This window comes from Bos indicus, chromosome 26, assembly GCF_029378745.1.
Source record: "Bos indicus isolate NIAB-ARS_2022 breed Sahiwal x Tharparkar chromosome 26, NIAB-ARS_B.indTharparkar_mat_pri_1.0, whole genome shotgun sequence".
NCBI classification, from domain to species: domain Eukaryota; kingdom Metazoa; phylum Chordata; class Mammalia; order Artiodactyla; family Bovidae; genus Bos; species Bos indicus.
Window position 1 is genome coordinate 23,830,543 of NC_091785.1, and position 25,328 is coordinate 23,855,870.

General features: G+C 40.5%; 3 protein-coding genes across 8 annotated transcripts in view; 2 read left to right on the forward strand and 1 right to left on the reverse strand.

The window, feature by feature from the left end:
* The first annotated feature begins 1,392 nt into the window (after nt 1-1,392).
* TAF5 (TATA-box binding protein associated factor 5) lies at nt 1,393-16,185 on the forward strand. 2 transcript variants are annotated; one of them, XR_011564269.1, is made up of 11 exons: nt 1,393-1,994; nt 4,189-4,426; nt 8,496-8,811; nt 9,566-9,729; nt 9,837-9,972; nt 10,714-10,834; nt 11,583-11,712; nt 13,164-13,328; nt 14,404-14,468; nt 14,648-14,825; nt 15,131-15,349. XR_011564269.1 is itself a non-coding variant. In XM_019953033.2 (11 exons), the coding sequence occupies exons 1-11, from the start codon at nt 1,436-1,438 to the stop codon at nt 15,346-15,348; spliced, it is 2,403 nt and encodes an 800-aa protein (XP_019808592.2). In that variant the 5' UTR covers nt 1,394-1,435; the 3' UTR covers nt 15,349-16,185. The 2 variants fall into 2 exon arrangements, 1 of the variants encoding a protein (XP_019808592.2); XM_019953033.2 differs by having other exon boundaries at nt 1,394-1,994; nt 14,291-14,468; nt 15,131-16,185.
* On the reverse strand, nt 16,170-21,546 carry ATP5MK (ATP synthase membrane subunit k). Of its 3 annotated transcripts, XR_011564270.1 has the most exons (5): nt 21,394-21,546; nt 18,051-18,146; nt 17,870-17,962; nt 16,730-16,834; nt 16,170-16,273 (listed from the first exon to the last, which is right to left on the reverse strand). XR_011564270.1 is itself a non-coding variant. In XM_019953034.2 (4 exons), the coding sequence occupies exons 2-3, from the start codon at nt 18,135-18,137 to the stop codon at nt 17,873-17,875; spliced, it is 177 nt and encodes a 58-aa protein (XP_019808593.1). In that variant the 5' UTR covers nt 18,138-18,146; nt 21,394-21,546; the 3' UTR covers nt 16,170-16,273; nt 17,870-17,872. The 3 variants fall into 3 exon arrangements, 2 of the variants coding, with proteins under 2 accessions (XP_019808593.1, XP_070636865.1); XM_019953034.2 differs by lacking the exon at nt 16,730-16,834; XM_070780764.1 differs by lacking the exons at nt 16,730-16,834; nt 21,394-21,546 and adding an exon at nt 20,758-21,072.
* A 61-nt stretch (nt 21,547-21,607) lies between these two features.
* The window catches only part of PDCD11 (programmed cell death 11), a 41,037-nt gene continuing 37,316 nt past the window's right edge, over nt 21,608-25,328 (forward strand). For 2 of the 3 annotated variants that reach the window (XM_070780759.1, XM_070780761.1), the window contains exons 1-3: nt 21,608-21,734; nt 23,535-23,647; nt 24,616-24,747. In XM_070780759.1, coding sequence (XP_070636860.1) covers nt 23,546-23,647; nt 24,616-24,747 — 234 coding nt within the window. In that variant the 5' untranslated portion in view covers nt 21,608-21,734; nt 23,535-23,545. Of the gene's footprint in view, nt 21,735-21,813; nt 21,835-23,534; nt 23,648-24,615; nt 24,748-25,328 lie in introns of those variants that run through there. The other variant, XM_070780760.1, reaches the window with a different exon arrangement.

Genomic DNA, 25,328 nt, shown 5'->3' on the forward strand with positions numbered 1-25,328 from the left:
AGTTGGTGATGGACAGGGAAGCCTGGAGTGCTGCAGTCCATGGGGTCACAAAGAGTTGCATACAACTGAGTGAATGAACTGAAATGAACTGAGTCTAATTTTTAAAATGAAATTTTAAAATAAATTTAATCAGTCATACTGAACATTTTATTTAAAGAACACAATATCAAATATCAGAGTGTATTTCATGTGATATTTATACATATCATTGTTAAAAGTTGTCACACTTATAAATATCCACATATATATGTGAGTCTTGGGTTCTGGTGTTAAACATATTTTTATTGTGAATCATGGCCAAAAAAATTGAAAACTCCTGGTCTAGATCAGTGCTGTCCAACAGAAATATAAGGTGAGCCACATACGTAAATAAAAATTTCCAGAAGCCACAAAAAAAAGTAATAGGAAATTAATTTTAATATTTAACTCATATAAAAATACCTTTCAACATGTTACCAATAAAAAAATTATTGAGCCATTTTATATTCTTTTTGTCTTTAAAATCCAGCGCATATCTCACACTTAGAGCACACCTTAGCTCAGACTAGGTACATTCAGTGGCAGTAGTCAATAGCCACTCCTGTAGTAGTGCAGGTCAGTTTTGCAATTACCTACCTTAGGAGGCAAACTCTAAATTCACTCTTAGCTGTGTGAATTTAAACTTAGGAACTGAACAAGATTGTAAACTCACACTAGTGGCTACCTCTCCCATCACACTCAACCCTAGAGATGGCACTGAAATTGATAGATCAGTAAAAACTGAAAACTCTGAGGATGTGTGTGTGTGCACATGTGCACGTATGTTGATAAATAGGGAGTGATGGGGCTAATGGGGCCAACACCTCACAGGTTTTCTTGTTTTGGGTGCATCCTTCGCCTTTTACCAATGCTGGGCTTTAGCCTCTCCCTCTGGGTATATAAGGTAGCTGATACCTTCCGGGAAATACAAATTCATAGAGAAAAGTAATGGGATGCAGAGGGAGGTGCAATTGCTAGTAAAGCAAGAAACTGAACAACTTAAACTAGATGAAATAGATTAAATGCATCAGATGCTACCCAGTTCTCGCTCATCTCCTCCCCACTCTCTGCCCTTGCCCCTCCCTACCCATGTTTCATAATCTTACATTAAGTCAAATTCCATTAGTTTTATATTTCAGTGTTGGGATCACCATGAACGTCATGAAAAATAGCTGGTCTGCAATAAACGTAACTATTATCCAATGCAAGTGCAAGAGGCTGTCTCCACGTCCCACTTCCTGCCTTTTTGCCACTCACTTTTGAAAGTTGCTCTTGCTGCGATTCCTTTTTCTCATTCTTTATCGCCCCTCCTACTGCCGTAAATTGCCCCCCAGAGATGTCGTAAAATGCTCCTCCCCGCCCTCCATGTGGCGAAAACGCAATCACGCTTGACGGCGCGAGGTGGCTCAGCCGCAAGATGGCGGCGCTGGCAGAGGAGCAGACGGAGGTGGCGGTGAAGTTAGAGCCTGAGGGACCGCCGACGCTACTACCTCCGCAGGCGGGGGACGGCGCTGGCGAGGGTGGCGGCGGCACAACCAACAGCGGCCCCAACGGCGGCGGCGGGAACGTTGCGGCGGCGTCGTCGGCCGGCGGAGATGGTGGGACCCCCAAACCCTCGGTGGCTGTCTCCGCTGTTGCACCGGCGGGGGCGGCCCCGGTCCCCGCCGCTGCTCCGGAGGCCAGCGCTCCCCACGACCGACAGACTCTGCTCGCCGTGCTGCAGTTTCTACGTCAGAGCAACCTCCGCGAGGCCGAAGAAGCGCTGCGCCGTGAGGCCCGGCTGCTGGAGGAGGCAGTGGCGGGCTCCGGAGCCCCGGGAGAGGCAGACAGCGCCGGCGCTGAGACGGCTAGCGCGCTTCTTAGTCGGGTCACCGCCTCGGCGCCCGGCCCTTCGGCCCCGGATCCTCCGGTCAGCGGCGCTTCGGGGTCCGCCGCCGTCTCGGGCTTAGCGACAGGTTCTGTGGCTCCGGGTAAAGGTGAGCCTCTGGGTCCCTGGTAGGCAGGACCGGCACGGCGGGGAATGAGCCGGGAAGGCAGAGGCTGGCAGGCCTGCACCTCTGCGGGCTTGTTTTGAATTTCCTGGGCCCGCCTCTAGGGCCACATGCCCGCCCCTTTCCCTAGTGCGCCGGCTGCGCAGTCAAACCCTCTTCCGAGCTGTCAGTTCCAGCGAGAGGCTGTGGAGAGCTGTTGAGCCGAAGGATGTATGGGGACGGTGGGCGCGGAGAGGCGGGAACTTTCAGGCTTTTGGTTCTTCTTATTTGGGCTCTTGAGCTTTGGGCAGGGATGCAGCAACATTATTTGTACTAGCGTACTTTTACTATAAATATTTTATGTTGTTTATCTTAATTTTCACAGTTCCACTGTGAAGTAGACAGTACTTCTATTTTAGAGATGAGAAACCAGACCGAGAAAGGCCAAGGTATTTGCTTTGGACCACACAGCCAGAGAGTGATGGTACATAGTGTAGCCAGTCTTTCTCAAAATATAGGCTAAATACCATTGGTGTTAAATTTTTTAGAGAAATGCAGATTCCTGGGCATCACTTCAGACTTAGTGAATCAGGTCCTGTGCAGGTGGAGTCTGGGAATCTGCATTTTCAAATAAATGCTTCAGGGACTTCCCTGGTGGTCCAGTGGTTAAGAATCTGCCCTCCAACGCAGGGGACGTGGGAACGTGGTAGGGAACGAAGATCCCTCAAGCATGGGGCGACTAGGCCCGCGCTCTGCAGCTACTGAGCCCGCGTGCGGCAAGGAAAAATCTTCGGAGCCGCTAGTAAGATCCAATGCAGCCAAAAATAAATATTCTAAGGATTTAAAAAAAATGCTTCCAAGAGATGTTGATCTATGGCAAGGTTTGAGAACCATTCATTTAGGAACAGGTATTGGACTTCAGTTTCTGTCTCTGTTGTTTTTACTTGTGTGATGCTGACTTACTCTTCCTAAGCTTGAGAGTTTTTTTCCTTCTATTAAATGGGTTATTGTGAGATTCATATGTCAAATGTCTGCCACTGACAAGTTTATGCCAAGTACCTATACCTGACACTTGAGGCTCCCCCTTCCCCTTTTTCTTCAGCAACTGTTGTCACAAAGTCCATGCAGTAAAAGCCATACACAACATAAAGTTTCAAAGATGATCCTGAGCCAGTAAAAAATGTTTATTGAATTAAATTACCCATTGTAGAGCCTCTTGCCAAATTAACCTGTGTTTATGAGACCTAATCTTGGCAGCATTGCCAGGAGTGAAGTATGAATAGGAAGCACTGTAACCCATAAGTAGAAATGTGTACAAATGTGATTGAGAGGAATCTTTTTAAAATCTGAATTTGGGGATGAACTATAAGATGGATGAATTATGTTGATTATTTTGCTATAATCTCTCATCTCTTTAGAAACTTGACCTTCAGATTGTAACTCAGAAACCGGTACAAAGAAAAAGAGGCCATCATAGTAACCAAAAAAACTGAAAATTTGTGCAGTAAAGAGCATAACAGTACTGTAATTACAACTTAAAAATTTTTCCCACAAACCCTCATTTGATTGACAGATGTATGGTTGTTTGGTATTGAAATATTACAAATAAATACTCATGCTTTTTGCCTTGAAATGGTGGTTGTTTTAAGCATATAAAATAGATTTATCTTTTGGAAATATAAAAGGCAAGTTTTTCCCACCAGTAACATGGTTTTATTTTATAGGGAGTGATAGATGTACATACGTGAAGTTAACACGGGATAGGATGTGTTGCTGAAAAGTTATAAAATACTCAGGTAGCTCAGAAAGCTGGGAATATTACTCCAGGGCATGGCTTGGTGGTGGTGAGTGCCATTTGCATTGAGCCTTGAGAGAAGAGTAATACCGTTGTTTGATTTGCACATACCATGTTTTATAAAATTTGTTTTTAAAATAGGGTAGCTCTAGGAAAAATGCTGAATCTTTTTGCTGTTGATTTGAAAATTTTTAAGATGTGGACAAACCAAAGGAGTGTTGGATGGGTAACTGAACCAAACTGAATCCCATTAAAAGATTTTGTGATTGTGTCAGGGAAGAGTGTTTGAGAGGAGAGGGACAAACATCTGTGAAACAGTTCACCTCTGGACCTTAACAAAACAGCCTTAGTCTCTTGGTGCTTGTCAGGTCATTTTCTTGAAGTTATTTTTCATTTTTTAAACAGTTGGAAGTGTATCTGTGGAAGACCAGCCAGATGTCAGTGCCGTGCTGTCAGCCTACAGCCAACAGGGAGACCCCACGATGTATGAAGAATACTATAGCGGACTGAAACACTTCATTGAATGTTCCTTGGACTGCCATCGGGCAGAACTATCCCAACTCTTTTATCCCCTATTTGTACACATGTATTTGGAACTAGTCTACAATCAACATGAGAATGAAGCAAAATCATTCTTTGAGAAGTATGTGAATTTATAAAAAATATGTATATATAGCTATATATATATAATATATACACACACACACATGCAGAATGTATATACACGTCTGTAACTACACAAATGTCAGATTGCAACTCGAAAAATACTTTATGAAGGAGAGGTACCTGGTGCCTCTCCTAAACTTAAAATAGAGGGTTTGATCTTGTTGAAGTCAGGAAAGGCTCCTAGAGGTGATGTTTGAGGTAGGATCTGAAGATTGGAGAGGAGTTAACCAGAGGAAGAGAAAAGGGAAAAACTTGTGTGACAGCCCTGTGGCAGGAAGGATCATGGTAGGCCCCGAGATGAAAGAAGGCTAGTGTGGCTGGAGCAGAGTATGGGGAGTGGGGTTTGGTACTACATGAAGCTTGATGGTTAGTTAGTAACTGGAACAGGCAGGTTCTTAGGCCATGTTGAAGGTATTTGTTTACTCTAAGATCAATAGTTAGTCATATTGGGTAGGATTAGATTTGGCTGAGATTCACTGAAAAACAATAGCTGCCTAAATAAAAATTTATTTTTGCTTTTATTTTAAGAGCAGTAAAGAATTCACCTGCAGTGCAGGAGACACAGGAGACATGGGTTTAATCCCTGGGTCGGGAGGATCTCCTGGAGGAGGAAATGGCAACCCACTCCAGTATTCTTGCCTGGAAAAACATATGGACAGAGGTCCTGGTGTGCTACAGTCCATGGGGGTGCAAAACGTTGGACACGGCTGAGCATGCACGCACTGCTGCTACTACTAAGAGCAGTGTGAAGCTGTGTTAGGATTAGATTACATGGAGAGTGACTAGAACCCCAAACAGTAGAGGCTTGAGTATAGTAAAAGTCTATTTCTCTCTCTCATGATGGAAGGCATTCTAGGACTGGTATGGAGTCCTTGATTATCTGTTGATCATGTAGTACTAACATCCTTGTCATGCAGTTTCCACTGTGGTACAAGGTGACTCTCCAGCTCTAAGAAGTCAGATCAGTGTTCAAGTCAGCAGGGAGGGCACACACCCTTCCTGAAAGTTGCAAGTATTTCTCCCTTTTTTATGTCATTAGTCATTGGCCAAGAAAGGTAGGAAATATGGTCTTTGCCTAGATGTCTGTGTGCTCAGCTAGTATTCCCGTGTTTTATTGTGGAGGGAGAAAGAAAAAAATGAATATCTGGGGACAGACATCTCTGCTACAGAAGTTGTGGAAGGACCATGCTTTATTAGATTTTATGTTTTGAACGGACCTTTATGCAGGGGGAAACAGATGATTGGGAGGATAAAGTGATTAGACTGATCATTTTGGAAGTTATTGTGTGATTCTCAACTGAGTGTAATATTATTCCTCCTTCCTGGCTCTTTGAAACTGGAGGTATTTTTGGTTGTTGTATCGACTTGACTGGAGGATCAGGTGTCTTAGGGATACCAAAAGTTCCAATATGTGCAGGTAGTCACGCTTAGCAAAGAATTGTTCTGCCCCAAATACTAGTAGCACCCATGTTGAGAAACACTGGACTGGGGGTGATAGTGTTGGTGAAGGGCAGTAGACATATTTGTGAAACACTTGGTGAAGGATTAGATATAGGTGTAAGGGAGATAAAAGTGTAATTGATAATCCCTGGGTATCTGGCTCCCTTAGCTGGATAGGGATGCTCTTCACTTAGAAAACCCTGGAAGAGGGCAGGGTTTGTCAGATTGTAGAATAATCGAGTTCAGATTTGTTTATGCCTTTGACTCATTTAAGAGATGTCAGGTTGATAGATGGAGGATATATAAGTGTCTGGGCTTAGAGGAGAGGTAGGGGCTAGAGCCATAAATTGGAGTCGTGTGCAATATTGATGGATAGGGATGAGATTATTTGAAAGTGTTAGTCGCACAGTCATGTCCAACTCTTTGCAACCGCATGGGCTGTAGCCTGCCAGGCTCCTCTGTCTATGGGATTTCCCAGGCAAGAGTACTGGAGTGGGTTGCCATTTGCTTTTCCAGGGGATCTTTCTGACCCAGGGATCGAACCTAGGTCTCCCACATTGCAGATTCTTTACTGTCTGTGCCATGACGGAATCCAAGATTGTCTAGGAAGGAGTATGAAATAGAAATAAGTCAACGGGAGGGCTAGACCTGCACCTCAGGGGACTCCAACATTTGGAGGAGAAAATTAATAAAAAGAGTAGAAGAGACTACCATGTAGAGGAGAGATGAAAGGAGAGGCCAGAGAAGCAGAAAGAAAATCAGGAGAGAGCTGAGTTATGGAAGCCAGAGAAAAGGAGTGTTTAAGATGGAGGTGTGCTTAACAGTTTGAACGAGAGCTCTTTATTTCAAGCAGTAGACCCAGCAGCTAGGGCTTGTCAGATAACACAGGTAGTGTTAATAGAGGTATGATGGAACCCAGGATTCCTGGCTTCTGTGCCAGTATGTCCATTCATTATTCTACACTGCCTACTAGAAGGTATATAGAGCAAATGTTTTATAGCTCAGTGTTTTGTTTTTTTAACTTTTTATTTTGTATTGGGGTGTAGTTGATTAGCAAACAATGTTGTGACAGTTTCAGGTGAGCAGTGAAGGGACTCAGTCATATGTATACATGTATCCAAACTCCCCTCCCATCCAGGCTGTCACATGACATTGTGTAGCTCCGTGTTTTTGAAAGAAAATATTAAGGCTGATGATGACAGAATTTCTAAGCTAATTTTTCTTACAGTGCTGTCATCAGAAGGGCTTCTCAGGTGGTGCTACTGTTAAAGAACCCATCTTGTCAGTGCAGCAGATATGAGATGCTGGTTCGATCCCTGGGTAGGGAAGATCCTCTGGAGGAAGGCATAGCAACCCACTCCAGTATTCTTGGCTGGAGAGTCCCGTAAACAGAGGAGCCTGGAGGGTGGCGGTCCATAGCGTTGCAGAGAGTTGGGCATGACTGAAGCGACTTGGCAGGCATGCATGAACTGTCCTCAAAAAGCCTCTTCCTCTTCCAGTCTCATGGTGTAGCCGTCTCCTCACCTAGGAAGCTGGGATATCATAGGGACTGACTCTGTGTGTCCTTGTCATGAACAATCTCAGCCCGTGCCAGGACCCCATGCTCAGATGAGGTTATCGGCAGACACTAATACAAAAATTAAGAGGCTGAGATTTCTAATTTCATTCACATCTTCAGTTCAGTTCAGTTCAGTTCAGTCGCTCAGTCGTGTCCGACTCATTCACATCCTAGAAACTCTTGATTCATATTTTGATAAGTCATGCTAGGCTAACACAGGTAACAGATTAGGGATCTATTGGCTATGTGTCAGAGCTAAAGTCCTAATATCTTTAATCATTTGTTTTCTAAATGTTTTTGCATTGTTTGCTGCTCTTTGTGAATGTTACTGTATGATTTTTACATTTTATTAGAATAAGATTTGTAGAGACAAAAGTACATTTAAATTTAGCAATTGGCGCCAAAGCTGAAAGCTTTATATAATTGCCTTTGGTAATGGTGAGTAAATGGGAGTGCTTACTCTTTGATATCAACATATTCTTATTCTTTAGTCATGTTATTAAAGTACTGATGTTTAATATATATATCTGGTATTAAGAATATAAGAAATCGCTAAAAATGATGAGTTTTGTGAGAATGTCATGCATTGATTATTGTTGAGAGGCTGAGTGATAGGTATGTTGTTTATTATATTAGTTTATACTTTAGTATGTGTTTGAAATTTCCCATAATAAAAAGTTTTAAAAAGTGGGTTTTGAGAGAACATAAGATTCTAACATTTTCAAACCTCTGCCAATGGTGGCATTCAAACGTGACTGTCCACCAGTGGTGGGTATCTTATCTTTCATTCATCTATGGTGTTTATTTCAAATTCCCTTAAAATGTTTATGATGCATTTCACTAGAGAATTAACTTGGTCATTTTTAGGATGAATTCAGAGCTGAATTGTAATCATTTTGAATTGTGTTACTTCTGATTCTACAACTTAGTCCAGGATTATTCAAACTACTACGTTGAAAGTATTCTGGGATGTTTATAAATATATGGGGGAGAGGCAGATCCCTTAATGATTACATTGAAAAATGCCTTTTTAAAATCACTGAAACAGGTTCCATGGAGATCAGGAATGTTATTACCAGGATGACCTACGAGTATTATCTAGTCTTACCAAAAAGGAACACATGAAAGGGAATGAGACCATGTTGGATTTTCGAACAAGTAAATTTGTTCTGCGTATTTCCCGAGACTCGTACCAACTCTTGAAGAGGCATCTTCAGGAGAAACAGAACAATCAGATATGGAACATAGTTCAGGAGCACCTCTACATTGACATCTTTGATGGGATGCCGCGTAGTAAGCAACAGATAGATGCGATGGTGGGAAGTTTGGCAGGAGAGGCTAAACGAGAGGCAAACAAATCAAAGGTATGGGAATAAGAACTATGTAATGCAGATTATGAAAACTTGTTGCATTTCCATCTACATAATTTACACGTTTTTCTTACAGCTAGTTTGGGGATAATTTTACTCTGTATACTAAGTTTCATGTTCTAAGGATGATGTGTATATTAGTGAGGATTTGAGAATGGTTGCATTTAACAGAACCCTGATTACACTGGCTGAAACACGAAAGGCTTTTTTCCTTCACATAAAATGAATTAAAGAGGAAAGCCCTCCTAGGCTGGTGTGAGAACTCCACAATGCCATCAAGGACCCTGGCTCCTTTTACTTTTTGCTGTGCCACCTTCAGAATGTGGCTTTCTTCATTGTGTTCATAGGTGGCTATTGCAGCTCCAACTTTGCAGCTGTATTCCAGGAAGGCAGAAGGGGGAGGATATACTTGCTGAATCTCCCTTCTTATGAGGAAAACAGTATTTCTAAAACACCACCCAGTATGTTGATATATAGGTTTATTGGCAAGAATGATACAATATGGCCATTCTCAGCTGCAAGGGAGCCTGGGAACAGAAATGATTTTAACTGAGCATGCTGCTGCTCCAACAAAATCAGGGTTCTGTCGGTAAGGGAGAAGGAGAGACTGTCTATTGGGTAGACAAGTACAGAATCGGTTTCAGGATATAAATGACCCTATTATAATTGTGATTCCTATCAAGATATTAAAAAGATGTATCAATAAACAAAAAAGTAATTTTAAAAAATTGACTCTCTTGACTTGTAGGTATTTTTTGGCTTATTAAAAGAGCCAGAAATTGAGGTGCCTTTGGATGATGAGGATGAAGAAGGAGAAAATGAAGAAGGAAAACCTAAAAAAAAGAAGCCTAAAAAAGATAGTATTGGATCCAAAAGTAAAAAACAAGATCCCAATGCTCCACCTCAAAACAGGTGAGGGAAAAAACTTCAGGAACATGTGTGGAGGTGTAAGACGATGTTATAGATGGTTCCAGTTTTTTAATATTCAGAGTAGTTTCCAGTTTGTTTTTCTTTCACAGAATCCCTCTTCCTGAGTTGAAAGATTCAGATAAATTGGATAAGATAATGAATATGAAAGAAACCACAAAACGAGTACGCCTGGGGCCAGATTGTTTACCTTCCATTTGTTTCTATACATTCCTCAATGCTTACCAGGTTGGTAAAATAATTGGGTAGTTTCTGGGGGAAAATTGGGAGAGTCGTGGAAAATGGTGATTAACCATTAAAAGTAGCTTAGATGTCTTAACTAAAATGGAGTTTTCTTATTTAAACTCTTGATATAAATATGGCTTCAAGATAGCAGTTAGAAAAGGAGAATTGGGCATTGCTCAGAATAGATAGAAGAAAATGTTTAAAAGACCTTTAGCAACTTGTTGGTACCAGAATCTTGTTTGTATGTATCCTTTGTTTCACTGATCAGAATTCTGCTACCTTTGAAAAAGGAGGAAGCTATGTGGTTCATCTCTCTGAACTTAAGTATTTACTTAAATTTTTTATTAAGAATTCTGTATATCCTTATAGACTTTTTATAATAGACTGCTGAGGATATATTTAGTAAAGTACAAAAATAATTACATATACTTTGTACTATAATTATGGCTGATTTGCATTGTACGGCAGAAACTAACACAACATTGTAATTTTCCTCCAATTAAAAAATAAAATTAAAAAAAAAACACTTGATCTATATATGCATTCCAAATTTGGAGGGCAAAAAGTAAATTATGACATGTTCTCAATATAAGTGTATTTGAACAGTGAATTTCAAAAGAGAATGAAATCTCAAATGATCTTTTATATGAAGAAAAATAGCTGTCATTATGTGTTCTCTCAGATGTGATTATAATTTTTTTCCCCTAAAACAGTATTGTTTAGTATGTATTTTTTAATTGGCAGGGCCTCACTGCAGTGGATGTCACTGATGATTCTAGTTTGATTGCTGGAGGTTTTGCAGATTCAACTGTCAGAGTGTGGTCTGTGACACCCAAAAAGCTTCGTAGTGTCAAACAAGCAGCAGGTAACTAAGATGACCTGTCAGGATACAAACTCATCATTAGTTTACACCAATCTTTATTCTATGGAACATACCAGGACATTGTGATCTTAGCAGAATTTCACTTGATTTTACTTTTAAGTCAAATTGTTAACAACATTCCCAGTAGTGAAAAGTGTATTGGAGTGGCAAACAGGAGACTGGGGTGCTAGACTGATTTAATTTCCTTGGTCCTCAGTTTTCTCATCTGTAGAATGAGGGCATTAGGCTAGAAGACTCCCTGAAGTTAAAAATCTAACATTTTATGATTGTTTGTAGATTAAAAAAAAAGTCTTCAAATACTGGGAGAGTACTTTCCTGTTTTAGCCATAAAAATGGCTAAAATGAACTAAGATCAGGGTTACATTTTAAAGTTTCTTGCTAGTTGTATTGTTTAAACAAGATAACACATTCTCAATAATTTATTTTAATATTTCTATAGTTTTATTTTGTGAAACATTGTGATATAGTGGATAAATTGAGTTTCAGCCCTAGTTCCAAGACTAAGTAGCTATGTGCACTTTGGCATGTTAATAACTGTTCTGAACCTCACTTTCTTCTCTTATACCCTGAAATGATAGCACCTAATTTAAAGGCATTAGCATAGTGATTGGTAAGTAGGAAGAACAGTTCAAATGTTAGTTCTTCTTCTAAACTCTGATATATTAAATAATTGCCTTAAATTGTTTTAATAAATATATTTTTAAAAAGTAATCTTTCTGGATCATTTTAGATCTTAGCCTGATAGATAAAGAATCTGACGATGTCTTAGAAAGAATAATGGATGAGAAAACAGCAAGTGAGTTGAAGATCTTGTATGGTCACAGTGGTCCCGTCTATGGAGCCAGCTTCAGTCCAGATAGGTAAAATGCAAACTATAAGAATTAAATACTGCTGTATTACATTGAGATTAAATGAAAGGTATATGAAATATATATATATGTTATGTGAAAGTTAACTACTGGAAACATTATGCAAATGTTGGGGAAAATACTTTTAGAAAAATCCCATGGTTGCCTATCATTCATTATCTTTTAGGATTTTTCCCTCTGCTAATTCATCTTGGGGTATTGGTGTATAGTAGCTCAATTTACAAAATTAGGATGCATAACTTCAGGGTTTGCTGGTTATAAAAATTAGCTTTAGTTTTATGTAACTCCAGTAGGGATTGAATTGGTTCTTTGGGTTCCTGCTACGTGTTTGGTGGCTACTGCTGTCTTCTGCAGAGAAGGCAATGGCACCCCACTCCAGTACTCTTGCCTGGAAAAATCCCATGGATGGAGGAGCCTGGTAGGCTGCAGTCCGTGGGGTCGCTGAGTCGGACACGACTGAGCGACTTCACTCTCACTTTTCACTTTCATGCATTGGAGAAGGAAATGGCAACCCACTCCAGTGTTCTTGCCTGGAGAATCCCAGGGACGGGGGAGCCTGATGGGCCGCCATCTATGGGGTCGCACAGAGTCAGACACGACTGAAGCGACTTAGCAGCAGCAGCAGCAGCAGCTGTCTTCTGTCATCTCCAAATTCACAACAGATTCCTGCTATTAAAGGCATATTGCCTATCAACTGAAGATTTATCTTTGTATAATCAAAAGAACTAATACTGATAAGGGAATTAGAAACCCACAAGAATGTTTGTCTAATTTTCATGATCTCTTAACATTCTACAGCAATGTGGGGAGGGTATTTCTTTGTTTTTTTGTAATACCATCTGTATCTTATTGCTTATTGCTTTCAGTCCAAAATCTTTCATAAAGATTTTCATCTTTGAGAATTTAGATTTTTGTTTATAGGGTTTAGTCAGATGGTACATTTATACTTGAGGGAAACTTCTCATTTCACTGAAAACCATAGTACTTTCTGAGTAGTTTACTTTTGAAGGCTTTTTACCCAGCTTTGTATAGGGTATGAAAATAGCAACTCCATTTTAAAGTAAAAAATTACTGATTTTAAGTGACATATTTTAGAAGCCTTTTTCACGTGACCTCATTTGACCATACTTTTTGTCATTACCTCTTGGTTTTTTGTTTCGCTTTCCAAAGAACTGTGCTTTTCTTAATAGATATTGTTTTAAAAAACCTAAGCTTATTCAGTAGGTGCTCAGTAGATAGTGTCATGGCTAACGTTAGTACTTTCAACTTCTGTTATCTACTGTGAATTTCAGGCATAAATTACAACTGAGATGTAGTAGCATAAATTACAACTGAGATGTAGTAGTCAGTTACCTATATTTAACATATACAAATGTACAGAGAAACTGGACAGGTACCTAAGTTATTCTAGGAATCAAATATATTACCTTCTCTTTTCTCAGGAACTACCTGCTGTCCTCTTCGGAGGATGGAACTGTTAGATTGTGGAGTCTTCAAACATTTACGTGCTTGGTGGGATATAAAGGACACAACTATCCAGTGTGGGACACACAGTTTTCTCCATACGGATATTATTTTGTATCAGGGGGCCACGACAGAGTAGCTCGGTAAGAACATTATGAGCTTAGGACTGGGCCTATTCAACGAACAGAATGGTTTCTTGTTGGGAATTACAAACTCCAGCCAAACTTATTTTCACTTCTGTTATTATCAGCTTTTTGAGAATGTCAGCATTTGTAGGTCATCTGAAAACTAATTTGGGACAGAAATATTTCTGTCGGCAATCATGTCTACACCAAGAGTCCATGCCCTCCCCTTCCCCAAGTGGATGCTAAACCTTGTCTTTTGCAGCCACTGTGAGCTCTTTTATTTCTGTCATATCTTTAAAAGTTCAGGATGAGGTAGCTTGGGTTTGAAATTATTTGTGGTCGCCCCCCCACTGGGGGCTTCCCTGGTGGCTCAATCAGTAAAGAATCTGCCTGCAATACCAGAGACCCAGGTTTGATCCCTGGGTTGGGAAGATCCCTTGGAGAAGGAAGTGGCAACCCACTCCAGTATTCTTGCTTGGGAAAGCCCATGCAGAATAGCCTGGTGGCTTCAGTCTTATGGGGCTGCAGAGTCAGACACAACTTGGTAAGTAAAACACCACATGGTAGCCAAAACTAGGGAAAAATACTCTAGGAGTTAGACTAGAAGTTGGAGAGTGTACATTCAGAGAACTAAAGGATTATAGAATTAAAAATTTTTTGGACCATGTTAACTTAGTTCTAAGAATGTTTAGGGAATTCCCTGATAGTCCAGTGGTTAGGACTTGGTGCTTTCACTGCCGAGGGCACCAGTTAAATCCCTGGTTGGGGAATGAAGATCCTGGAAGCTGGATGGCATAGCTTTAAAAAAAAAAAACAAAAGCTTAGTCTCTAAGTCCTTCCATCCTCCTTTCCCTCGGGTAAACTAGTGAGGGGGACCCACTTACAGCTATTTCACATGGTGGTTTCTGTATTTTGGATAGAACTTGGCATTTCAGAGTTAACTACTGATTACCTTGTGTGCTCAATAATTTTTTAAAAAGGCTCTGGGCTACAGATCACTATCAGCCTTTACGGATATTTGCTGGCCATCTTGCTGATGTGAATTGTACCAGATTCCATCCAAATTCTAATTATGTTGCTACGGGCTCTGCAGACAGAACTGTGCGGCTCTGGGACGTCCTGAATGGGAACTGTGTAAGGATATTCACTGGACACAAGGTATTTTAACTTTCATTATTCCAGCACACAAGGTTCTTTGAGATTAAAAAGTTTAAAAATTAACTAGTGACATACATTTTAAAGATACTGTCCATACCCCTCAACTTTGTTATAGTTCTTTTGTCTCCTTTTCTTAGGTATTTTTAACCTTTTGATTCTTGCCATGTACTTTTTTTTAGGGACCAATTCATTCCTTGACATTTTCTCCCAATGGGAGATTCCTGGCTACAGGAGCAACAGATGGCAGAGTACTCCTTTGGGATATTGGACATGGTTTGATGGTTGGAGAATTAAAAGGACACACTGATACAGTCTGTTCACTTAGATTTAGTAGAGATGGTGAAATTTTGGCATCAGGTAAATGACTAGAACTGGCTTTGTGGTCAAAAGTCAACTGTATATTTAAAGGAAGCACTGAATGTTGACAATTGCAAAATTAAGTCTGATTTTGGATTTTGCTTCTCTTTAGCATGATTCAGGATTGTTACCTACATGTATATTGACTTCTCAGGTTAAGCTACTGCTTGAAATTCTTGAGGGAATAGAGTTGTTAAGTTCAGATTTCTTTTACCAGAAATGTAAATACATAAAGCATACTTGACATGTCAGAAATTTAAGTATGGCAGATTCTACTAAATAGTTTCCTTTTGATTTCCACTTAGGTTCAATGGATAATACAGTACGGTTATGGGATGCTGTCAAAGCATTTGAAGATGTAGAGACTGATGACTTTACTACAGCCACGGGGCATATAAATTTACCTGAGAATTCACAGGAGTTATTGTTGGGAACATATATGACCAAATCAACACCAGTTGTACACCTCCATTTTACTCGAAGAAACTTGGTTCTAGCTGCAGGAGCTTACAGTCCTCAATAAACCATCGGTATTAAAAGACCTTTGGAAACTACTGTTTGAAAAAGGGAGACTAAAAGCAAATACCTCAGTGATTACTATTTAAGCTACAAAGAATGTTTTGTCTATATGGATCTGGAAGTATGCTGCTTAGAAAATCTGTACAGGACAGTTCCATGTTTCTATAGCAACCACATTTAACTAATTTCCGTTAGTTGAATAAGAGGTATTATGTTTGTGGAGGGGACATTCATGGTGCTTTGGATTGTGTGGAAACTATGCATTTTCTGTTCAAATGCTATTTTAATTTATTATGTTAAAAAAATCAATTGATTTCAATAATTTGTCCTGCTTCAAGATTCAAATTGAGTAATATAATACCATATTGAATTTTAGCTGAAGAATTCCATGAGCATGTACGTTTCTGCTGTAAAAATGTAGTTACTGTATGGCACTCAAGTACTATGTTATATGATCCACTAACATTTTTGCTTGGCTCATGATTAGTGGAACGTACGTTAACTGGCTAAGATGAACTACAGTTCCTTTCTGAGAAACAAATGAAGTACAACCATCCACTGACATCTGAATTTATACCTGTTGGACTGAGTGCACCCAAACACTCTATAAACCAGGTGAAATTAACTTCCATGTTCTACTTCAGCTAAAATGGCTGCATACAACCTAGTACACTTGAAGTCAGACATTTCAGTTGCTTACCTCCAGTACTGAGCCTTGCTTTGGAAAACTAAAAGATTTAGACCAAGTTACTGCCAGTTTTTTGCCTTTGTTGCATTTTGTACAGTTTTTATATTTTTGATATCTTGTAAATAAAGACAACCAGCTTTTCCAGGTTCATAATTTATTGTACAAATTGAGTATCACATGATGAGTTGACATTAGCTTCTTCAGGCATGGGAACTTAACAGATAATGTACAGCTCAGAATCCTATAAACAAAGCAAAAATAGTTTAGACACAAATGTGTTCAACTCTGCTTTTAAGACATTCAGTAATTATTAGTAAAAGACTATCCATGAACCTCCCTGAAATTGAACGCAAATTCATTAGATTCTCAAAGGAGTCATTAACTCCCCCAAATTTAGTTGTCTCTCAGCTTTCAACAATTTAATCTAAAACTCCCACCTTTAACAAAAGAGCTGTCAATAATTCATTATGATCCAAAATATACATTGTTGTAAAAGCCTAGTACATAAGATACTGGATTGACCAAAAAGTTTGTTCAGGGTTTTCTGGCTTATGGGAAAACCTGAATGGACTTTTTTGCCAACCCAGTAACATTCCCCGCCCAACCCCCCCACCTCCGCCCATAAAGTAATAGTTTAAATAGCAGAAAGGAGGAAGGATGGTAGTATCCCCATTATAAAAACAGAGTAAGGAGGTACCTAATATGAAAAACTGGGTTTCCCTTGTGGCTCAGATGGAAAGAATCCACTCCAGTATCCTTGCCTGGAGAAGCCCAGGAACAGAGGAGCCTGGTGGGCTATGGTCTATGGGGTCGCAAAGAGTCGGACACAACTGAGTGACTAAGCACGCACACAGTATGAAAAATTGGGCAAAAAACTACCTGTCAGGAAAAAACCATGGATCACTGCATTTTGGGCTATGCAGTCAGTCAAAACTACGGTCAATAGTTTTGGGACTGGAAAAGGTCTTAAGAGCAGAGGAAAAAATTTTCAGTCATGGAAAGCTACATTAGATAAAATCTAGGTTTTGGGTTTTCTGCACATCGTCTACTGCCAACAAAATACTTACACAAGCAAGGGCAAATGGGGGTTGGGTCGCACTAAGAAGAAAATGAAGTCTAGGTGGGATTTAAGGAAATGACAGATTGCTTACATAAAAATTCAAAAGCAAGATGCATTCGCAACTGATTTAAAAGGCTGGTTAATAATTACTACCAAAAAAAATTACAAAAAGAGCTTATACAAGAAAGAAAGGATCTTTACAAAAAGAAAGTCCCAAATGTTAAATAAAAACACAGAGAATGTTAAAAATACAAATGGTACTCAAATGGAAAAAATATACACCTTCATAAAAAAAATATTTTTACTCATCAAAATAACAAACATCAGAAACTGACATTATTTAACATGGGGGGTGGAGAGGGAGAGAGAAAGCTAGGTGTCCCACAACCCTTTCAGAAGGCACTGAAGAGAATAAATACTTCTTGCTCAAAAGCATTTATTGTAATGCTATTTATATTTTAAAAAATTCTAGTAGGAAACAGATCTGTATAAAATCATATATCCATGAGCACCCATGCATTCAAATTTACAGAGAACATGTTATAAAGCAAAATTACAGATATGGATCATAGCCATTGGAAACCAAACAAATACAATATAAAAGAGCTAAACTGAGATATTAATAAAAACTGTCAGGGTGATGGAGACATGGGCAATATTTTTCTTTTTCTGAATGTAATAAAATTTTGAACAATGACATTACTTTTATAGTGTGGGGCAGGGGAACCCTAAAATCAAAATGGCAAAGTTATAAAGTTTTAAACGTTATCTCCTTACTGTTTATGTTGCTTTCACAGCTGGAGTTTTTTTAGACCTTAACTTGAAGTATAAGACTATCAAAGCAATACTTCCGTATGTGGCCAGCACACACTGAAAAAGAAAGGAAAAAGCAAATGAGTTGTTGTCACATCTATATTATTCTAAAACATAACTACTTAAAGGTATCATTAATACTTACATTCATTCTCCCTGTGAGAGTGTAAGAGTTGAAATATTTTTTGATACCAGTGAAATGGAACTGGGCATCAGCTTCTGGACCTGCCATGATTTCAATCTTTTAAAAAAAGAAAGAAGGCAACAAATTGGTTTGGATGCTATTTATTGAAAAAAAAATTTTTAATTAAAGTCACATAAGTATGGTATATGGCATATACATACTGTATATAAATACTGTAAATTTTATGTATGCCTCACCCAAGAAAGCAGTAGCAAAATGGTGGAAAAAACATTGCTAAGAATTTGGAAGGAGGACTTTTGTCTTGGTTGCTATCACACAACATTCCAGAATATACATCAAATAACACAAAGAACACAGTAGTCTCTAACTCCATCTTCTGACCCAAAATTGGTTGATGTTTTCATTCCTGGCTCTATTTATATATCATAGCACACTGTGCATGGAATTCCATCAGTTTTAAGACTAGTTGAAAGCTGGATACTTTTCAAAGTCTCTCAGAGGGGTAACAACGAAAACAACTAACTGAACGGCTCACCTTGCAACACCACTTTTTACAGTTTTTCCTATAAATAATTTAGGACCTCCATGGGAAGGAGGAGACAGGATTATTTATCACCAAATGGAATTAATACACACTAACTATTGGTGGTGGAGGGGAAGCAAAATCCTTACTCCTTACACCAAAAACAGATGAAAACATGTAAATGTAAAAAGTGAAAACAAAATATCTGAAGAAAACATGGGCAAACATTTTAATCATCTTAGGGAAGGGAAAATACAAAGGTGGCCGAAGAAACACAGATAATCAACCTCATGATCAGTGAAGGAAATATGAAATGAGACAAATATTTAACCATCAGACTGCAAAGATAAATTTATCATAATAAGCAGCAGTAATGGGAATGTGGGAAAATAAGCAGTCTCTCTGCTGCCTGGAGGGAGTGTAAACTGGAGGGAGTACAACCTTCCTAAAATGCAATTCTGTAATATCTACTGAATTATGACAGAGTATAGTTTACCCTTTTATCTAGTTGGTTCAATTTGTTCAGGAACTTATGGCAACTGAAATACAGTTTATGGAAATAACTACAAGTGCATTTATAGGAAACTGATAAATGATGGTTCCCATGGGAGGAAACACAATGCATGGAGACCTTTAAATATAGACATGAAAAGATAACCCCTTGCAATAGTAAAAGTTCCTATTTCTGGGCATTATAGAGAACATCAAAGGTTCTCAAAGTTTGGTCCCTACACTGTCAGCATCCATTGAAACTCATTGGAAATGCAAATTCTCAGGCCTTTTGAATCAAACTCAGGGGCCCAGCAATCTGTTTTAACGTGCCATTTAGGTGATTCCGATGTAAAAGTTTGAAAAACACTGCAGTAACAGAAAACCAAACTCTGATTAGTAATTATATAGGGGGGAAAAAAAAACCCTTGAATATACAACAGACTTGAAAAAGGGATTACATCTATAGAGCCTATGTATTTCACAAAGGCATGTATTTCTTTTATAAAGGCACATCAAAGGTCACCAGAGCAACACTTGAAAACTCGTCTGTATGACCGCCTATCTACCACGACCGACGCCACGCCGAGTCGATTGGCAATATAGACGAGCCGGTCGAGGTCCGGTCGAGATTGGTAGGCAGTGGCAGTGACTCAGCCGACTCTTGATGAAACAGAATCAGGGGAAACCTGTGAGGAAGTTGCTGCTATGGAAACCGGCACTCTACAGTTTGCCATTCAAAGGCCTTTAGGGGCATTCACAAGCATAGAATTGGCAATGAAAATCTCGACAAATGACCTTAATTGTGAACACTGTTTCAAGAAGGTTCTTGCAGCAATGAAGGATTCCAAACTTCCTTGGGTCACCTTAGAGGCCTTGGCCAGTCCAGTCCAAGTAGGAAAATATCCATTAAAAGAAAATTTTATGATATGGCTTTTATATTAAAGGTTTTAGTAAATTTATTAAAGACATGCTTTCCCATTCATCTTCAGGAGTGATTTCTGGATTCTTAAGTGTCAAGCAGGTTTCTAGGAAAAACCCTACAGAAAACAAGAGCTTAATTCCCACTAACTTGTGTCTAACAAACATTTTCAGAAGAATGTGGTATTCAACTGAAACAATCTTAAGGTGCCTTAAATCTCCCTCTATACAATAGAGAAGGAAGGCTGATGTCTGCAATATTCCACAGAGGACTAATTCTGACTGTACGGGATGGCACAGTTTACCATCGGCAATTTAGTCCAGATCGGAAAAGCGCTGAGATGGTAGAGTAAGTGAGATGTTGCCGCTGAACAACTGCAGCAAAGCCTGTAAGCACTTCGCTTAGTATCCTCAGCAAACTCCAGGTTACTTTTGGGCAAAGATCAGGAATCCTTAAGTGTACTTAGTGGAATAACTAAACCGAAACTTGCTTTCCTTTTGAGTTACATATCAGTTTAGAAAGACATGAATGAAAAATACCTAAGAATAAACAGAACCGTACTAATTGTTAAACTGTAGGCTATGGCAAAGTCTAAGCCATGGGGTCTTGGCTTCTGTTTCTAATTGCGCGGCGAACTACTTTTAAATATAATTAATCTTTACATGCCTCTCTTCAGACCTGTAAAATGGGCACTTCAGAAAAGGCCCAACGTGACCCACTAGCCTCGCTGCTTTGTTTCTTGGTACTACTAGTCGGTCTGACCGGACACCTACCTGAAATGGTGAGATCTCGCGGGAAAAGAGGCAAACACAAGAGATAGCGGCTCAGGTGCCAGAAGCTGCCTCTGGTACAAGGAGTTTATAGCTCTCTGCTCTAGCTACTATTAGTGAAAGGGCTTCCGGCCGACCGAACACAGATATCTAACCCGCTTACCCGGGGCCAGGCCACACTCACTATCGCCGGACAAAGGCTGCAGCGCAGCTAAAGGAAACCTGGCTGGACAGCTTTCTAAGCATAGCTCGGTGGAAACAAACTGCTTTGGGCATACAGTGCAAGAGAGGTTACTGTGACGAGAGGTGGGGTCATAAGTCCGAGTTCTGATACAAAATTACGTCACTGAGTGACCTTGGGCGAGGGGCCTCCCTTCCCTGCGAGCCTCCTTTTCTCTACTGGAAAATACAATCTAAGGGCCTTTAGGAGCCTCGCGCCGAGGCTTCCCAGTCACTGTCCGAACCCTCACGCCCGGCCTTCATTTTCTCTAATTCCTTTTCTATTCACCACCACTCTCCGCCAGCCCCCACCAAAGCGAAGGCCTCGCGGTGTGCCCGGAGCAGGAGACAGTCTGATTCCAGGCCGGCCCCACAAAGCGGAGGCGCGTGGTCTAAATCCATGTTCCCCTCCACACTCACCTTTCAAGGGGTTCAAACTCCACGGCCTGTGTCCTTCACCGTACGCTGCTGCCCCTCGATCCCGCCGGAAGACACCACCTCCCCCTCACGCGTTCAACGGGCCTAAAGGATTCGGCCCTCTGCGTCGATTGGCTACCTGTCTAAGCCCCGCCCTTCCGTTTCCTGTCTCTACATCTCCTCCCCCTCCCTGTTGAACTGGATCCAGTATAGTTACGGAAATAGGGCATTGAGCCCGCCCACGCTTCCGGAAGAGCAGCGTTAGGCTGCGGGTGTACCAGTCTCCGCGTGTGTGATTACAGTGGCGCGGCCTCTGAAGTAGAAGTGCTGGTGTCCTGGGGCTGGTGAGTGGGGGCAAAAGCAACAAGGGTGGAAACTTCGTGGCTTCCAGGTCTGTCCCAGGACTAGCTGCTTTGGATCCCTGCCATGAACCCGCAGTGCCGGGTGAGTGGTTAGGCCACCGCATTCCACCTCTGAAGCCGGCTCTGCTGGCGTGGTCCCTGTAATGTCACGTTATGTTCCTAGGAAGTAGCTCAGATCCCTTTATCGCAGGGTCGCTTTACTCTTTGAAGTTTCAGTTTCCCCTTTTGTGAAGTAAGATTAAGGGTCAAATTCCTAGTAAACTTGACCGCATTGCTTTGTCCTTTTTTTTTTTTCTTTTACGAAACACTCCTTCCTAGGCTCCCTCTAGGTCCTCACCTCTTCCACAGTCTCAAGCCTTTTTAGATTCCTATTTCCAAGCGTCTCTCGGAACCAACCCCTCCTCCTGTTCTCACTTAAACCTAGTTCTGGTTCTCGTTATTTCTCTATTGTACTGCAGTTGAATCCTACCCGTTGTGTACCTTCCTTCAGTTCTATCTCCTTGTGGCGCTAACGGTAAAGAACCCGCCTGCCAATGCAGGAAACATAAGAGAGGCAGGTTCGATCCCTGGGTTGGGAAGAATCCCCCGAAGGAAGAAATGGTAACCCATTCCAGTATTCTTGCCTGGAGAATCCCATGAGCCGAGGAGCATAGGGGGCTACAGTCTGTAGGGTCGCGAAGAGTCGGACAGAAGCAAAGCGGCTTAGCACGCACTCGGTTTACCTTCGAAGCTTCAGTCCTGTCTCCTTGTCCAGTCTATAGCCTGCAGTATATATTTGTTTTGGTTACTGTTCTGTCTTTTCCTTTTCTTAAGAGTCTAACTTGCAATTTACTCACACCCAATGAAAGATCTGACACAGAGGGCTCAACCTGTCTTTTAAAATTTAATTCCAATTATTAGGCTTTATTCACCTTGTAATCTAGTTGAACAGTTCTTCAAAGAAAGATGAGCAGCTTGTGAGCAGTTTTAAATATTTTTAAAATTATGTATTATTTATTTGGCTGCACTGAGTCTTTGTTTCTGCAGGCTTTCTCTAGTTGTGGCGAGCAGGGGCTTCTCTGGTTGCAGTACACAGGCTTCTCATTGCCGTGGCTCCTCTTGTTGTGGAGAACAGGCTCTGGGGTGCTGCGGCTTCAGTAGCTGTAATGCATAGGCTTAGTTGTTCATGGTATGTGGAATCTTCTTGGACCCAGGGATCAAAATGATGTCCCCTGCATTGCCAGGAGGAGCAGTTTGACAGACATATTGCTGCTCAAAATAATTGGCTTTTCCTGTCTCCATGCTTTTTCTCAGGTTCATTCTGCTTTTCCCGTTCCACCTGTCAAAATCCTGTTCATCTTTTAACATGCAGCTCAAAGGCATCTTTTTAAGGAAGCCTTCCTCCTTTGCTGAAGCCTCATTATTTTCTACCTTCTTGTTGATAGTTTATAACCTGATCTGTATTTTAGATTATTTGCAGAATTGTTTTATCTTAGAAGTGTGCGCATTCTTTGAAGATAAGGGGTTATGTAGTCATTTGAGTATCCGTGACTTAACTGAAGCTGTTTAATGATGCTCCATTGAAAGTATAACTTACTGGAGAAAAATATGTGGACGTGTGGTTTTGAAGCAAAGACCTTTGGAAAGATGAATTATGGATTATCTGTTGCCTGGCATCAAACCATCCATTTCTTAGGCCTGAATGCTGTCTAGCACACTGGTGCTAGAAGGCTCTGTCTCTTGCTCATCGATCACAACCTTGACACTGAAGTACATATTACCAACTTTTTGCATTGTTTTTAGGACACTCAAACATGGCAGCCATGGAAGAAAGCTTCCCCCGTGGGGGTACAAGAAAGACCCACAAATCAGAGAAAGCTTTCCAGCAATCAGTTGAACAAGACAACTTATTTGATGTAAGTGGGGTGCTTTTTTGGGAAGACTCGCAGAACACTTTCTCTCTAGTGTCCTTATGGAGAATGAGCCTTGTCTGAGAATGTGTGGTTTTCCAGATTGGATTCTTGTTGAAGTCTACTTTTACACATTTAACTTGTTAGAGAGTCCATCCCACCACAAGGCTATATCTTTTGAAGCATGAGTGGCATTTATTGTATAAGGTTTCAGTGCCGTTCTTTCTTTCTGTTTTTGGCCACATCGGGAGGCCTGTGGGATTTTAGTTTTCTGACCAGGAATCGAATCTGCACCATTGGTAGTGAAAGCGCAGAGTCCTAACCACTGGACTGCCAGGGAATTCCCTGTTTCTCATTCTCAGGAACTTACCATGTTGATTAAGGATGGAGAGAAAACAGTTTGAATAAGGTTTGAATGAGGCTATGTAAAATGATCATGATTTGCATTAGAATTTGAAATCTTCACCTAAAGTAGGTTGTACTCCAAATGCTAGAGGGAGCAGAACTAACATTCAGTTGTGTGATTAGGTCTATTTTATGTAATCCTTCCAACTGTATTGTGAAGCAGAGATCACCATTCCATGGTGGGAAACTGAGGCCCAGAAAGATTATGTAATTTAGCTGAAACCACACAGCTTGTTATGGTGGAGATCTTTGTGACTCCACCTTTTTTATTTTCATGCACTGTTCCAAATTGCTTCTCCCAATGGGGAACCCCCGTGTCCATCCCTGTCAAGGGAGGAAGAACACAGAAGGGAAGAGTCTTTTAGAAGAGAGCTCAGATTTTCGTCACAGGGAGAATTGGTGTCAGAATGGGAGACTGGCCACGAGGCAGGAATTAAAGAACAGTTGGGAGTGGGGTGGAGTAGAAGGGTGACAAGACAGGGTGACAGATGAACTGATATTGAAGGGAAAGGCCGGATAAACTGCTTTTTATTTTTTTGGATCTTCTCCTCCTCCCTCCCCCGCTTTAGATTTCTACTGAAGAGGAATCTACCAAAAGGAAAAAGATCCAGAAAGGGCCAGCAAAAACAAAAAAGTTGAAAGTTGAAACCAGACAAAGCAGCAAATTTGTCAGAGAGAAGTTTGAAATCCTTAATGTGGAGGTTTGTCAGCGTTTGGTTTTGAACAAACTCTTCCCTTTTTCCCGTCTTTCTTTTCGTATATATACATGTATATATATCTTCTGTCTCTATTCCAGTTTTGTCAGTGCCTGTGATCATAGATCGTGTGTTGTTTTTCTTTTTAGCGGCCAAGTCCCTCATCCTGCTGATGCTCTCGTGGGACTTGTGTTTTAGTAAATTCATAGGTTAGAATTGGCAATACCCTTAACAGTCATTCTGATTCTACCCTTTCATTTCACAGATGTGGAAACTTATCTCAGAGAGGTGAAGCAGTCTTTTTATGTCCCTTAAATTTTTAGGTAACTCTGATACTTGAGTTATAAAAAAGAAAAAGCCAAATGATAGTGAAGGGAAAGATACACACGGATGTAGATAGAGAAGGGAAAGATACTTCCAGCCTGCAGAAGTATTTTGTTTGTCCTGTGTGCTACTTAAAAAAAAGTTGGTGCCAACATTAGAAAACTTAAAAATTTTACATTAAGAAAGTGATTTCTGGCTTCTTATAGAACCTTGAAAGTGCTGATAATACAAGTATGCACTCCCTCATATTTGTAGCCACACAT

What these genes read in the sequence shown, in the direction of transcription:
- ATP5MK (XM_019953034.2), bottom strand. Translation starts at nt 18,137, where the DNA reads ATGGCAGGTCCAGAAGCTGATGCCCAGTTCCATTTCACTGGTATCAAA. An exon ending in CTCTCACAGGGAGAATGAAT is followed by an intron (nt 17,963 to 18,050) that starts GTAAGTATTAAT and finishes TTTCTTTTTCAG; the next exon opens with TGTGTGCTGGCCACATACGG.
- TAF5 (XM_019953033.2), top strand. Translation starts at nt 1,436, where the DNA reads ATGGCGGCGCTGGCAGAGGAGCAGACGGAGGTGGCGGTGAAGTTAGAG. An exon ending in TAGTGTCAAACAAGCAGCAG is followed by an intron (nt 10,835 to 11,582) that starts GTAACTAAGATG and finishes GGATCATTTTAG; the next exon opens with ATCTTAGCCTGATAGATAAA. An exon ending in TGGTGAAATTTTGGCATCAG is followed by an intron (nt 14,826 to 15,130) that starts GTAAATGACTAG and finishes ATTTCCACTTAG; the next exon opens with GTTCAATGGATAATACAGTA.